The sequence below is a fragment of the Microtus pennsylvanicus genome, chromosome 6, assembly GCF_037038515.1.
Source record: "Microtus pennsylvanicus isolate mMicPen1 chromosome 6, mMicPen1.hap1, whole genome shotgun sequence".
Classification (NCBI taxonomy): Eukaryota; Metazoa; Chordata; class Mammalia; order Rodentia; family Cricetidae; genus Microtus; species Microtus pennsylvanicus.
In genome coordinates this window covers 41,601,732-41,618,297 of record NC_134584.1, presented here as the reverse complement: position 1 = coordinate 41,618,297, position 16,566 = coordinate 41,601,732, and the positions used below count along the sequence as shown (strand labels likewise).

At 42.8% G+C, this 16,566-nt stretch overlaps 1 protein-coding gene across 7 annotated transcripts in view; it reads left to right on the top strand.

Moving 5' to 3' along the window:
- The window catches only part of Pde4d (phosphodiesterase 4D), an 840,110-nt gene that overhangs the window by 643,272 nt on the left and 180,272 nt on the right, over nt 1-16,566 (top strand). For 6 of the 7 annotated variants that reach the window (XM_075976081.1, XM_075976082.1, XM_075976083.1 and 3 more), the window contains exon 3: nt 10,905-10,941. In XM_075976081.1, the coding sequence (XP_075832196.1) occupies nt 10,905-10,941 (37 nt within the window). Of the gene's footprint in view, nt 1-10,597; nt 10,796-10,904; nt 10,942-16,566 lie in introns of those variants that run through there. The other variant, XM_075976087.1, reaches the window with a different exon arrangement.

Sequence of the window (16,566 nt, the reverse complement as noted above, 5' to 3'; positions counted from 1 at the left end):
CATAGTGACACGGGTGGATCCATCTTACCACAAAAGCCTTGGACATACTTGCCTTATTATCTCTGTGTCCCTTACAGTGGTTAGAAAGTTCTGTTCTTGGGAACACTCTTGTGAGTGGACTTTGTGCCTACTTGTGCTTACTTAGTTGCCTCGTAGTGTTGCCTCCAGAGCTGGAACACTGGAGGATAACCTACATATCTATTTTTATTTTTACACCAGGTTAAACAATTCTTCCTTGGACTCTTTCTGAAATGTCCCAGAAAGAAAATCAAAATTAAAACAGACACGGTTCACTGCAAAGATTCTCTTCCTCACTGGACTGCAGAACATTGTGTAACCTCTCTTAGATAAAGTTTAGATTTGAATATACTGTATAGTCAGGCTTCTCTACAGCAACAGAACTGGTAGAATGATAATATACATAAAATACATTAGAGTGGCTTACAGGCTGTGTATGATCTGGGTAGTCCAGCAACGGCTGTCTCACAATGGAAAGGCCAAGAATCTAATGGTTGTTAAATCCAGGAGATTGGATATGTGAGCAGCCCCAGTCCAGTGTCAGAATCCCAAGGAAGTCCTAGAAAGCCGCTGATCTTTAGTCTGTTCTGGAAGAAATAGTAATTCCTAATATCAGTGACTGAATGCCTCAGGAGCAGGGTAAATGAACTCACCAACAAGAATGTAAGAAAATCCCCCACAATTGTCCAAGATTTAGGATGGACCATTCCACCTCAAATGAACCAGTCAAGAAAAGCCCTCACAGGTGGACTTGGGTTTTTTGTTGATTCCAGATGTAGTCAAGTTGACAACCGAAATTACCCATCACATATACTCGTTTTAAAGTCAACTGATTTGCCAATTGAAAGCCGTCTTCCATAAACCTAAAGCAGGAAGGGACGGATGCCTGGCCCTCTTTCCCTGTTTCCACACTTCTCCCTGCTGAGGATGTTGGATTAAACAGACTCATGGCAATGAGCCCAGAGGGAATTTACGCAGGTGCAAGAATGGTTTAACTTTTCAAGGGAAACAAAATATTTGCCAATCACCTGCAACACTAATAGCTTTACATTTTTTTGTGGTTTCACCTTTAGATCATAGCAGCCTTTTGAGCCCCCATGTCTGTGCAAAGCTGGGTTTTCAATGGTTGATGGATAAAAAGCAATTTGCTGAATAAAAGACCATGTGGGATGAGAAATATGAGAGGCAACAGCCAATCTCTTTCCATAGCAGGAAGTTGTACGGTGCTCAGAGGTACTGAATTGTTAGAAGAACCCTTATCAAATTGTTTGGCTCTAACTATTCAGCAGTGGGAATGATTGGCAAAGGGGGTGTTAGAAGTGAAATTAATGAGCTATCAGAAGTACTGTAAACTACTTTTGTAAAGCTCTGCGTTAAAGCGTTTGTTTTATTTACATCTCGAAGATTGGAGTTAGACTAATTCATCTTGTGAGGAGCAACGTATTGGGGCACAGGGTGTGGTGTGGAACCAGAGACAGGAGGTTTAGCAGCATCATCTTTGAAACAGGCTCTGGAGTAGACAGTTTGTCCTGTGCTTCGTTCTGATAGGATACCGGACTGCCCAGATCATTTATGATCAACCAAAGCCACACAATTATGCATATAATCTACTTGGTCCATTCTTCTGGGCCTGTAGTGGACCATCGATGTAATTGTCAGTGTGCAGTGTTGATGCAGACCGACGCAGATGCCTACAATTTCAAGAAGTGCATCTGCAGAGTATGAAAAGACAGTAGACACTGGGATAGGAACTTTTTCCTTCTTTATTTTTGCTCTCCTTTAAGTCTTTCCTTTTTCCTCTACGTTCATCAATAACCGAGCTATTTTGTTACAGACTCAAATAAGTTCTATTAATGGCAAAATCCAACCTAAGCTTGATCTTTGAGTCTACAAACCAAGCAATTTAACACATTAACTGACATATATTTTGCAATTTTAATTTAATTACAGCCCTAATGTTTTGATTGCCTTTAATAAGGTAAGGATAAAGAGTGAATGAGAGAAGGCTTTAATAGCATAAGATGTTGTCATGATGGCTGGCATTATTGCATTGTTCTGCAAGTTTTCAAAATAATAAACTCCTTGAGGCATTTATGCTGTTGTCCCAGTTATCATTGCTAAAGTGAAGACATGTCCCAAAATCTTAGAAGATGTAAGAAGATAAGTAGTAGACTTAAATTAGGGAGAAAAGTGTGTTTTGACAAAACACCCTGAGTGTCTTATTACTATGCATTTCTATTATATCCTCAGAGGAATGTACCCAAGCATTTAACATACACGCTTCTTTTTCCTTTCCATTGATTGATTGACGGATGTAGGGTCTCACTATGTAATCCAGGCTGTCCTTGAACTCACTGCCATCATTTTGCCTCATCCTCCCAAGGGCTGAGATTGCGGACATGCACCACTCAATCCAAATGACAATTTTCTTTATTTTCTAAGTTTCTGTGAATGTGCGAGCATTTCTGTGTATGAGTGTGATGAATGTGTACATGTATGTACAGGTTCTGTGTACACAGGCAGAGACCAGATAGCATCTGGCCCTCCTCTGTCACTGTCTGCATCATTTCATTAGTCACAAACTTGACTGTTGGCTGACAACTCTAGGAATCCCTCGTCTCCCTTCCCCCACAGTGCTGTTCTTACAGGAGGCAATGAGCCATGCCTAGCTCTATTTAAGTGTGGTTTCTGGGGTCCAAACTCAGGTCCTCATTCTTGTATAACAAGTCATATCCACTGAGCCATCTCTCTTGTCCTGATTTTCTCTTCTTGATCTTCTTAGGCACTGTGTTCCTTTTAATGCTTTAAAGAAATTATATATGAGAAAAAAAAGAGTCACTGAGACTTGCTAGGCTACTATATTGTAAAACAAACAGTATGGTAATAAATTATTTTTGTAAGTAAAAATAAAATAAAATAAGCCATGTGATGTTGGGCATTGATCAAATCTTTGAAAAAATAAACACTTGATTGTATAGTTATACTCCTATCTCACCGTTTATGATTTGTAATACCTGCTTTAAAATATGTGAAGTAGGAATAGTTTAATAATGAAAATGATTATCCCATGCTATAAGACATCAGATTCCTGTTAGAAAGTGGTCAAGGAAGTTCTGGGTCATTTCTCAGTGTGCTCTTAGGAAAGAGAATGTCAGAAAGCGATATTTAAATTATAAGCTAATTGAAGTCAGGCAAAACCAACACCATTTCCAAGAGAAAAAAGCTAAGCCATTAGTGTGGATGGTACTTCTGTGTAACACGGCCCTAGATAAAAAGAACCAGAGATAAAGCAATGAATTCATCCTGCCCTCTTGAAGAGAACTTACGGTTTTAACTAGTTGTGGACTTTGGGCCCAGTGGCTCTCACCTTGTCCTCAAAGCCCCAATTATTTTTCTGTAGGTATTGAAAAAGGACAGAGGTGAGAACTCTGTTCCAATGTATCACAAAATGAAAACTTTCTGAACTGTTAAGTCTTGGTGGAGGGTGGTAAGCAGGAGGATGGTGGCAGACTTGGAAAAAGAGAGGAGCTGAATTTTCTAGGAGACACCCAGCGTGTGTTTTCTAGCACATTCTGAGGGAAGGAATGTATAACTAGCTGACGAGCGTGAATGAAGCCCACTCTTTTACTCGCTGTGCAGTGCGAGCAGCAGCTACGCCATTTAAGGTGTCATTTGGAAGGCAAGGCAGATTCATGAAAACAAGACAAAAATATCACATGACGTGAGAGTTTTTGTCTTTGTTTATTTTTTTTTAAATCCTAGACAGGAAAGGAGACAGACAGCTGATATTGAGACACCAGCATAAATACCCGCTCCGCTTACACATCAGTCATTTGAAATACGTATTTTGCTTGTCAGTCTTGGCTCCTTAGCAAACAGTTTTCAGTCCCCACCCCTACTATTCTCTGAGCTGGCTGAGGCGACAGAGCCACACGGCTGGATGGTTACAAGGTGTGTTTCTAGAGGTACCCTTTACCAGGGAGCGTCACTAGATCATTCTGAAGCCTTGCAGTAGGAAACATTTAAATAGTTTATCACAGCTACAGAGGGGAAAAAATACCTCACCACACCCATAGATAGTTTTGTTTCAGGATAACCAAGTCAAGAGAACAGACCTTAAGCTTTGTGTGTGGCCTTCTGGCACGCTGAATGCTTCAGTTTGGGTCTGGTAGAGAGGTTTCTCTCTTGAAATGTGTCCCCTCCTGTGTGGTCTCCCAGACCCTGTGTCACCTTTCCCTCAATTGCCATTAGTCTTCAGGGGTTTTCCCAACCTTGGGCCAAGAAGGAAATGTTGTCTTCAGATACTGTGAAGTTGTGTCTAAACATGCATCAGGCATCAGTTCCTGCAACCATCTCCTTCAAAGCAAAGACTGCACAGTAGAAAGAGAAAGAATAGCAAGTCAACCCCTGCAGATGCCAGAGGCCGTGGCGTAGCAGAATATCATGTGGATGATTCAAAGAATGATGTCTCCTAGCCTTTGTCCTGAGTAGACCGAGGACCGAAGCCTTTTCAGCCCTTATTTCACGGTCAGGAAGAGCAAGGCTAAATGCACAGCTCATCCCTGCATGGCACTCACAGGATGTCAGAATTCAGTGTAACCGCCAGAGCCTGTAGTGTTTGCCCGGCTTGTGACATGTTTGCTTGTAGATGATGGATAGCATATTCAACAGCACACACAGACGCACAGAGAATATTTCCATGACTGCAGAAGTTCCCATCAAGGGCCGTTCTTCCAGAGACTCCGAAATTTACTCCTCTGGGGCTTCATAATAATTTGAAGCCCTCTGAGCAACCGGGAAACAAAATATTTAAGATAAAGCAGTGGAGGCTTTTGTTTCCATGTCTTGGGATTCCAAAGCCTATTAAAATGTCAAAAAGCACCTGAGAGATGAACACAGGTCTCTGACTGCTTATTTTGCCATATAAGGAATATTAACAAGGAAATTCTGGCTAAAATATATAGTCATTTTAAAGACATGATAGAAAAAAAATCTCTCTCTCTCTCTCACACACACAGAAAGAATAACCCCAGGAAAAAGGCAAGTTAGCCAAAGGCATATGACGTTTTTCAGCACTTCACCACATGGCCCATAATTACTCCTACTTTGACAAGGACTCATGAACTCTGCGGGACAAGCTCCAGGTTTCCGGGAAAGCAGTGACCTCTGCCATTTGCCAAGCATGTACTGTCTCTGAACCTAGGTTCTCCAATCTTGGTTCCTTGTCTTGGAGTGGGAGAGTGAGAGTCCCATTAACACAGCAGGACCCTAAGCACCAGTTCCTGCATGCCCTTAGATTGTTGGACCCTAAGCACCAGCTCCTCTATGCCCTTAGATTGTTGGACCCTAAGCACCAGCTCCTCTATGCCCTTAGATTGTTGGACCCTAAGCACCAGCTCCTCTATGCCCTTAGATTGTTGGACCCTAAGCACCAGCTCCTCTATGCCCTTAGATTGTTGGACCCTAAGCATCAGCTCTTCTGTGCCCTTAGATTTTTGGACCCTAAGCACCAGCTCCTCTATGCCCTTAGATTGTTGGACCCTAAGCACCAGCTCCTCTATGCCCTTAGATTTTTGGACCCTAAGCATCAGCTCTTCTGTGCCCTTAGATTTTTGGACCCTAAGCACCAGCTCCTCTATGCCCTTAGATTGTTGGACCCTAAGCACCAGCTCCTCTATGCCCTTAGATTTTTGGACCCTAAGCACCAGCTCCTCTATGCCCTTAGATTGTTGGACCCTAAGCACCAGCTCCTCTATGCCCTTAGATTGTTGGACCCTAAGCACCAGCTCCTCTATGCCCTTAGATTGTTGGACCCTAAGCACCAGCTCCTCTATGCCCTTAGATTGTTGGACCCTAAGCACCAGCTCCTGTGTGCCCTTAGATTGTTGGACCCTAAGCACCAGCTCCTCTATGCCCTTAGATTGTTGGACCCTAAGCACCAGCTCCTGTGTGCCCTTAGATTGTTGGACCATAAGCATCAGCTCCTCTATGCCCTTAGATTGTTGGACCCTAAGCACCAGCTCCTGCGTGCCCTTAGATTGTTGGACCCTAAGCACCAGCTCCTGTGTGCCCTTAGATTGTTGGACCCTAAGCACCAGCTCCTCTATGCCCTTAGATTGTTGGACCCTAAGCACCAGCTCCTCTATGCCCTTAGATTGTTGGACCATAAGCATCAGCTCCTTTATGCCCTTAGATTGTTGGACCCTAAGCACCAGCTCCTCTATGCCCTTAGATTGTTGGACCATAAGCATCAGCTCCTTTATGCCCTTAGATTGTTGGACCCTAAGCACCAGCTCCTCTATGCCCCTAGATTGTTGGACCCTAAGCATCATCTCCTGTGTGCCCTTAGATTTTTGGACCCTAAGCACCAGCTCTTCTGTGCCCTTAGATTTTTGGCACACAGTAGGCTCACAAAAAGTCTCCTGTGTTGAATTAAACTTTTAGTCTAACAGGCCATTCTATCGCAGGCAATCCTTTAAAGGGATCGCCCTCGCTAGCCGTGAATCTCCCACACAGACGAGCATTCTGGAGAGAACCCAAGAGAGCAGAGCCAGTGACGTTAAGAATGAGTGAAGGGCCTGTCAAATGACAAACACTGAAAGAAGAGCCTGTTCCTAGAACACAGAGTGAGGGCACTTGCAGAGGCTCCTTCCCTCTGGGTCCTTGGCCCTCGGCTCTCTCCTCCCTCGTGTGGGGAACAGCAGACTCAGCCTGGTACTCGCTGCCCTGGGTGGCCACTTGTGACATCAGCTCTCTTGGAAAAATCCCTCTGCTTCATCGTCTTTATTAAGTAAAATATTGCAATATGTTTGTGTAATGAGGCCAAAATGTCTTCTGTCTTACAACATACATTCAGTGTCGGACGACAGCACGCTTGCTTATGTCGTACAATAAATTCTCACTCTGTGCTTTTTCGTCAATGCGCACCCTTAATGAGGGTCTGAGCACACGTGAGCCAAAAGACAAAGGATTTGTGCACTTAGTTGGTGTGCTTGTGCATATGCGTGCGTGTGCATGTTTGTGTGTGCAGGTACATGTTCGTGTATATGAGGAACACACATGTGGAGGCCCAAAGACAAGCTGAGGTGTTGCTCCTTAGGCATCATCCTTGTGTTGTTTGGAGACATGGCTCTTCACTGGTCCGGCAGTCACCAAATACAGTAGACTGGGTAATTGGTGTGCTTTGAGGACCCAGGCTTCCCAATGCTGTGATTACAATAATGCAAGCAACTCCACACCTGGATTTGGTTTGGTTTGTTTGCTTTTTTTTTTTTTTTGAGACAGGGTTTCTCTGTGTAGCAGTCCTAGTTGTCCTTGAACACGCTCTGTAGACCAGGCTGGCCTCTCGAACTCACAGAGATTCACCTGCCTCTGCTTCCCAAGTACCGGGATTAAAGCCGTGTGCCCCCAACCACCCGGCACACCTGAATTTTTTTACTGTGGGTTCCATGGATCAAATTCAGGCCCTTGGCCTTGTGAGGCAAGTGATTTTCTGGCTGATCCATCTCTCTCTAGCTTTATTGTTTCTGAGACTGAGCCTTCTGCTCTCAGGCTGGCCTTGAATACCATACAGTAACCTACAGCACTGAACCCCTGATTCTCCTGCCTCCATCTCCCAAGTGCTAGGATTACAGGCATGGGCTACCACATCCGCTGTGATGGTTTAGTTTCGCTAGGTTGATTCAAAAATCAAGCCAGCTCTTAATTCTTTTTAAAATTGTATCCTTTTTTAGCCTACACATAAGACACTGTCTGGGTTTAAGATGCGCAGTAATAATAGGAGTAATAATAAAGTCATAATAGGAGTCTAAGGTGTGCAATCATTAGACCAAGCTAATTAATGCATCTGTCACTTTATATAGTTATTGCTTTGGCATTATTGTCTGTTTTAGCCAAAAATCTGGGCTATAAATCTCATGATTTAACAATGCCTGTTTATGTTAGTTAAGTCTCTCCAGAACGCTATTTCTAGATCCCAAAGTAAATGCTCCTTCACTAGTTTCTCTATGGTTTAGTTTCAGAATGCAGGGCATGGAGATCATCAGGAAGGCTGAGCCGGTTTTATTAAGTCACTGGTTGGTGGTGTATGGCTGTTTTTATTTGCTGTTTAATTTTATTTTATTACTCTGCATTTGTGCCTGATGACATGTTTTCTTAGTGATATTTTCATGACGTGAACACTATACCACATAGCTGGCACCATTTCAGATGTGCTTTGGACACTGGTTACGTGGACGGGAGATGGAGAATCACGTGTGTGTAAGAGCAGAGCCCTGAAGTCATAGCACTTGAATTTGAATCCTCTTCCAAAATCTTCACAAACATGTGATCATGTGTCTTTCTTGGGACTCCTTTTCCTCACTAGGAGATACTCATTCTGAAATTTTTTGTACATTTGACATATATTAATTTTTTTGTATATTGATTGCAACTATTTATAATTATGTGTTAAACTTGTATTGTATTTATAAAAGTTTAATGAAATCTGTGGGCTTTTATTTATTTATTTGTGAATGTGTGTGTGTGTGTGTGTGTGTGTGTGTGTGTGTGTGTGTGTATTTGTTACTAGAGATTGAACACAGGACCTTATGCATGGTGCAAGGTAAGAATGCTCCCAGTGAACTATTGGACTATGTCTCAGACCTTTAGATATATTTTTATTTTTGAGACAGGATCTTGCTAAGTTGCCCAGGCTATCCTTCAATTCACCCTGTAGTGCACCTGGGCACGGAGTATTTGTTCCTTCTGGTTCAACTCTCTTGAGTAGCAGGGACTGTGGACCTGTGCCATCAGGTCCGGATTTGAAGTCTTACTTTAAGGAACAACAGGTAGATGGGCTTGGTGGGGCATGGCTATTACCCCAGCATTAAGTAGGCAGAGGCAGGTGATTCTCAGTGAGTTCAAGGCTAGGCTGATCTACATAGCAAGTTTTAGCACAGTCAGAGTTACATGATGAGACTATATCTAAGATGAAGAAGGAGGAGGAGGGAAAAAAGGAAGGAGAGAGACAGAGAGAGGGGAGGAGGGGAGGAGGGACAGAGGGAGGGAGAGAGGTAGGAAGGGAAGAAGGAAGGAAGGAAGGAAGGAAGGAAGGAAGGAAGGAAGGAAGGAAGGAAGGAAGGAAGGAAGGAAACATAACAAAAAAATAAAACATAAAAGCCTCCAGCACTGAAACTAAGAAGAGGTGATGTCTCCCAAATTCCCACAGTCTGGAAACAGTTACTGAATGAATTGCATTGTCAGGAGCTGAATCTGCCTGAGCTTAGTCTTCTAGAAGGTAGTACCCATCTCCCATTTAAACGCTGCGCATAAGAAGGTTTGCTTTTGGGTCTCTTGGTTTCTTGTCTATGTTTCTGGCTCTTTAGCTCAGAAATGAGAGTGGAAAACAGCATAGTAGGGGACACAGAGATAACGGAAAGATGACGCAGGTGTAGAGAGAGGGAGCGCTGCCGTTTCTCTTGTCAACACATGCCACTGAGCCTGTCCTCCAGGTCCCCAGTAGCACTGGCTTCTCTTGGAAGAGGGGAGAGGTGGGATTCCATGTGGCCACAAGAATGGGTCTTACTTAGCTCAGGGTGACCAGGGTGGGTGAACAGGCATAGAGCACCTCCTTCCAAATCCAAGACACAAGAACAATGTGACACTAACTTCCACAGTGACTTGCAGCGGCTTATTCGGTCCGTCCCGGATGTTGCTGTGTTTGTTTCTTTCTGTAGTATTCCCTAGGTAGCAGACTGCTTTCTGAGATGGTGGTTACATCATCATTAACCCATTATAAGTCTCGTCTTTCTGCTTCTTGTACTGCATGACTCATAGACATTGGTTTGGGGACTTGAGTCCTTTCCAGATGCTTGGGAACAAGCTGATAATCTAAGTGACACAGCCCTCAGTGAGGATTATGTCAAGGAAATATATGTGTAAAATAACTACATTCACTTAAGTTTTTAAAAACTGGCATGTGGCAATACACACCAGAAATCCTGGCACTCACAAGGGTGGGAGCATCAGAAATTGAAGATCCGCCTCATATGCCAGGCAAGCCTCTGTCTGTCAAGATAAGTAAAATGGTATGATTAAACAAGATTGCTTGCGACTGGCTAGATCAAGAAATAGTCCATTGAGGTTTGGGACATCCTTTCCTCAACTTATCCATGCTGCGAAAATACTGCAGAGTCCCAGGCTCCAGTTTCTTACTTTCCTTCAAGGAGAATCTTGTATCAATTCTTGCATTTCCCTGCTTTTCCAAGACACGTCCCATGGACACCTTGCGCTTGTATCTCCCGTGTCCTGGAGCTGATGTTACTGTAGCAACAGCACCTCACAGGGTAACATTGCCCTGTAAGTACAGTGGCTGGAACACTTGTCGGTTGAAAAAGTTTCATGGGGATTTTATTAGTGGATGATGCAGCCCGATGTCATGTAGGGCTCCTGGCCCGTCCAAGGCTTGAACACATGACCATAGAGATCACTTGCTGCTAATCACCTACAAATGTTAGCTAGCCCAGGGTACTCTACTCACAGAAGCCAGTGCTGTAGCTGGTTCTTTGCAAGGCCTCCCTGGCTAAGATCTGCAAGAAGAAATCGAGAGTAAAGTGCAGGTCCAGAAATGAGAGCCCTTTCATACCAATAGCCTGTCCTTTGTGCCTAAAAAGCAACCTTGGCAATCAAGGGTGCCCTCTTTAGACCAAGGGAGATGGACAATGGTTAAGATCCAGAAGACATGTTTTCAACTCAATGGCTGGCAAGGACATATTCTGAAGAGAAACATGGAATTACTGTAATTCCCAATGGGATTTTCTTTCAGTGGAATGTACCGTTTAGTATTGATCAAAAGTGGTCAGAGCATTATTGGAGACGCCTAACACTGGATTTGGTTTGTTTTTCAGACATGGAGATGACTTGATTGTGACTCCATTTGCTCAGGTAAGCACAGCTGGGAGTGTGCAGGCTTCTCACAGACTTCTGCATTTGATGTGGGGATTTTATTCTGATCCTTAATGTAACTTTACCACACACACGTGCATGGATGCAAACTGTTTGGCTGATTCAAATCATTGGATGGCAATGCTGGAGAATGTAAACCTTAGCCCCGCAGAGTGCTTTGGGTAAGGCTGCTAGACCCGAGCGGTGTCTGTACTTCAAATACCAAGTTACCTAAAGGAGATAGTACTCAGCCGGCCCTATTTCCCTAACTGGAATTAGCACCCGAAGGAGAAGACTGTACCATGGATTAGATTACGTCTGGTATAATTAGTACATGATCTGTGTTTGAAATTCAAGAATCCTGTTCAACCTGATACTTTATTTACTCCCTTTTTCCCCCACGTGTGTTATTTGTACAAAGATTTAGCTGAGTGGCACATTTGTGATCTTCGTGCGTAAGAGACAAAAATGTTTCAACTCCGCGGCATAGATGTAGATGATAAAATGACCTAAAGTGTTTGGGAATGTGTCTAGAATGGCTGAGGATCAGCAGTTTGGTTGAGCAAGACGGGACCTCAAACATCGTGGATAGATCTAATTGTTAGAAAGAAGTCTACAGAATCTCTCCATGTTTTGTTCCAATGTACAAATTGTAACAAGACTAGGAACTAACCAGCATCTAAACTCTTCTATGGTAAAGTTTTTGAACTTTCTTGTAGAAGCTCCTAGGCTCCCTGACCCACAGAAAATGGTGCCAATTTAATTTGTTTGTATAGTTTATTTTAGAACGATTCTTTTCTGTGCTCAAATCTTTCGGTTTATTTCCCTAGACATGAAGTCTGGTGTTGGGAGACACCCCCCTCCGATCTGCCCCTCATGCTTACTGATCTTTCCTTCTTTTTGAACATAATAACGATTTAGCCGAAGTCCTTAGATCTGTTGAACACAGGAGGTAAAGCTGTGCTGAAGCTGGCCGCTGTCTCTGCAGTCAGCTGTTTCTTTCCCATGGCCCCATTGTTTGTGACTTTCTTCTAAAACCCACACCCTGGGTTCCTGCTCAGAAGCTTCCAAAACCTGGGTCCCTGCAAACGAACATCCTTGTGTCCTTTAGAAGCCCGAGATATACCTGTTCTGGAAACAACACAGGGGCAGGAATGACCGCATCATTTCATTTATGTCAACAAAACCGCAACACCTAGATAGTTTCAAAGGAGAAAGAAAGACATTGGTTGTTAACACAATGAAGAATTATTGTTCCACTAGTAATAACATCATCAATATATGTTTAAGCTGCATGTCCCTTTACACCTAGTAACAGTTATCTTGTGGCCAAATTCAATGAATACATGGGACCTCTGTTAGGCAATGTGAGACATTGTCTCGTTTCCGTTGCTTTATCAACTTTCATTTAAAAAACAAACAAGCAATTTGTGTATTATCGGGATGGATTACATTCATCTAGGTAGCTCTGTTCTTACTAGACAAAATTATGAAATCACCAAGAACTTTCTGACATATCAGAAAGAATCACGTCATATGCTTTTAAAAAGTATAACTTGTAAGTTGAGCATCCAAACTGCCTAGGCTCCCACCAAGCCAGTGCGTGCAGTAGGATCAGAAACCCATTGCCATTGTTCTTGAGTTCTCAGTAGTCCTCATTGTCCGCTATGTTCAGAGAGTCTGGTTTTATCCCAGGCTTTTCCAGACCCAGGCCAGCTGGCCTTGGTGAGTTCCCGATAGAACATCCCCATTGTCTCAGTGTGTGGGTGCACCCCTCGCGGTCCTGAGTTCCATGCTCGTGCTCTCTCTCCTTCTGCTCCTGATTTGGACCTTGAGATTTCAGTCCTGTGCTCCAATTTGGGCTCAACTTACTAGACCTGGATGGAGGTGGGGGTTCCTTGGACTTCCCACAGGACAGGGAACCCTGATTGCTTTTCGGGCTGGGGGGAGACTTAATTGGGGGAGGGGGAGGGAAATGGGAGGCGGTGGCGGGGAAGAGACAGAAATCTTTAATAAATAAATAAATTAAAAAAAAAAAAAAAAAAAAAAAAAAAAAAAAAAGCCCAAACACCAATGCTACTTGCTACAGAAGTTGATGGAAATAAAATGAAGGCTGCAAGAACAAAAAAAAAAAAAAAAAAAAAAAAGTATAACTTGGAGAGAGGTTTGATTTTCAATCAAAGTAGCTTTCTTTTTATCCTGTGACTAACTCTCCACTGATTTTTTTTTTTAATTTTTCCTGAAGTGAAGCCTAAGTAAGGAAGAATATTTGCCCTCACAAGGACAGGCCACCGCCTCCCTGCCCTGGCTCCCATAGTCTGTCTTCTACTGCCACCCACTGGCATAAACTGAGTATGGACTGGAAAAAAATCCAGAAAATCATTTCCATTCCTTCACTAAAGCTGTTGAACGAAACCAACATTTTTCTATTTTTCTGCCAACTTCAGTGAATCCTATCAATTAAGAAACATTTGAAAGCACCCACAGAGCCTGAAATTGTGTGTGTGAATATTCTCACCCCTTGGCCAGTGAACAGTGTTTCCTGTAGGCTGTCACTAGTCACTGTTAAGATTGACATTTCTTCTACATTCCCATGTTTGTTTAGTTAGCTGTTTGCTTGTTTGCTTTTCTTAAACAATTCTATGATTACTGGGAGTGGCAAAAGATAAAGCAATGATTTTAGTTCTCTAAGCCTGAGCCATCTGGAAGACACTGTAGGGACCCTTTGCGAATAAGCATTAAAGAGATAAGAAAATTCTAGGCACTGCAGAGTATGGATTTCAGCGTCTGATGCTAGGGCTGAATTTATGGCAGAGTGCTGCCCTGGAGCAGAGGGGAATCCATGAACTTGAACCTTTACCCAGGGCCTGGAAAGCCCTGTCCGTTTTATCCTCATTGTATGGCAAGGTTTGCTTCCCTCCTTGTGTCCTGAGAAATGAGTGGGTTTGAGGAAAAACTTAATGATATTTGTATGAAGAATGCCAGAGGCAATCACCAGACCCAGGGCAGCATCGTATATGGCCAATTCATATGGAAGATTCCTCTTTTCATTACTGCCCCCATCGGATACATTACAGAGTGGGAAATATTATTAACATTTCAATACAAAACATAGAAAGCAAGATTTGTCTCTCCGCAAACCAAAACACCTCCAGGTGTTTTTTTATGGTTTATTTAACTTTTTTATTTTATGTGCATTGGTGTGAAAGTGTCAGATCCCTTGCAACTGGATCTTCAGAGAGTTGTGAGCTACCCATGTGGGTGTTGGGAATTGAACCTGGGTCCTCTGGAAGAGCAGTCAGTGCTCTTAACCACTGAACTATCTCTCCAGTCCCTCCAGGTGTCTTTAATGTCACTTACTACATCAAACTTCACAATTGTATAAGTTAAGGGACAGCCGAAAAATCAGCAGGCCTGGGACAGGCAGCCAGTGCCCAAGGAGGTTTTCTTCCCTTGCTTTCATTTTGGAATGTATCATACTGTATGCGTAGTGAATATAGAAAACAGAAATAATAATAATAAAATGAGCAGTTAAATGAAATGCTATCAGGGCTTCAAATGACGCTTGAGTGCCCTTCCCCCATTCCGTGTGTCTTCCTCTTCAAAGAAATAGCCGTCATTGGAATTTTGTCTTGATTATGGCGATAGATACTTTTTGGCTCAACAACACTTTTATTTTTCTGGTTAAATTCTTCAACATCCAAAGATAGGAATTCTTTAAAAATTTACATGCTAAAAATTAAAGTAACAATTCAGTTTAGTATCTTACTAGTATAACCAAAGCTTAAAACTTTCTATAGGCCAGGTGTGGAGAGTACCTTTCACCCCAGCAAACCAGGAGTGGAGCAGGCGGATCTCTGAATTGGAGGCCAGTGTGGTCTTAGACAGCGAGTTTCCAGGCGAACCAGGGCTGCATACTTCAAAACAAACCTCGCTAGAGAAGAGGTTTTGTTCATGAACTAATGTTTTCCTTCATGGGCAAATGTTTTTGTTTGTTTCTTTTTTTTCTTTCTTTCTTTCAAACAATCACAAACTATGAATTACCCTCAAAATGTTTTCCAAAGAAATGAAATACTTCAGTTACTGCTTATATTACCCAGTGGCCGAACATGCTGGGCCTAAGTGTTCTGAAGTAGAGTAAAAAGTCTCAAAATTCAGAGGTTAAAATCTTAGTCTAGAAAAAGGGGAGTTGTGAACTGATGTGATAACTATATTTCAATGATTTATTAACACGTTTGATATTCACATTTTAAAGCACAAATCAAGCCAGCTTGATTTCATGACCAGCTCATTAATCCATTTATTTCTGCATCATTCAGAATTTCATGCCTCATGAGAGACACTGTGGTCTGACGTCAGCAGCCAGCTATTCAGCTACTCCGTCACCAGCAGTGTGACCTTTTAGAGCTGTGTGTGATAATGAGCCAGGTTTTCCAGTGACTGGCTGGCTTCCTAGGAGGCACCAGGAACTCCTTCAGGGGGACCGCTGAAGGTCACTGCTGCCAAGCATAAACAGCTCCCTTCGGCTTGCACCAGTTCCCGTCAGCTTCCAAAAACAAATGCTTGAGGCACAGTGTGGCTTTCGTCTAGATCACTGTCTCATGAAGAAACTCAGGGCACAGTCCTCAAACCCCGAGGTCAATTAAAAATCTAAAAATTCTATGTGTTGTCACTGATAAGCATTATACAGACTTCCCTTGTGCCAGATGATTAAATGGAAGTTTCCATAAAGGACACACAATCACCAAATACTCTTTACTTAGGCAATGTCATTGGCACCAAGCAATGGTTTCCTTTAACCTTCCCACCAGCACTGACATCTCTGTTTTACACACAAGGAAACTGTGGTACAGGCAGTGTCATAACTTGTCCAAGTGTGTGCATTTAATATATGACATATACCAGGACATGTGAATTCTGTGTTTTTTGAAAACCCAGAGCTGTAATAAGCACAGAGGTCTTATCGGCACCTCTAATCTTAATAAAGATCCACCCCAGAGGAAAGTAGCTTGTTCGAGGAGAAAATGAGGGTCAGCAGGCTCCTGTGACTTCTCTCCGGGACTCACTTCCACTCCTTAAGCATCTTCTATTTCTGATTAGAGATAGAACAAAGAAGGGGCTTGCAGAGGTGGAGCCATCTACTTCCTGATATAGCCACATACGTGTGGCTAAATTGCATCCATGTATTTGTTTCTTCAATCCTATTGAACACTTTTCTTTGTTCTGAGAAGTGTACAGAATAGTATAGAACACTTTGTCTAGAACACTGTGTTTTCTGTGGTCATTGTCTTTCTGCGGACTTCTTATATTCCACAAAGTGCACAATTGCTGCAGAGGCAAAGAGTATCTGTGCATTAACTAGCTATATAAGTCCTCTATAAAGATGGAAAAGCAATGGAAGCGTTTCGTAATCTGATGACCTGAGATCATAGGAATCTTGAAGAATTTTCTAAGAGAATTCTCGACTAATTTTAATCACTAAACCTTAGACTGTCACAGTGTTTTGTATTATAGTATGTTATAATCGCAATTTCTGGGGACATTGTGTGGGTGACGACAGGATGTGGGGCTAGGGCTGCTACTGTTAACACAAGCAAAGCCAGTGAGAGGGGGCTTCTACAAAAT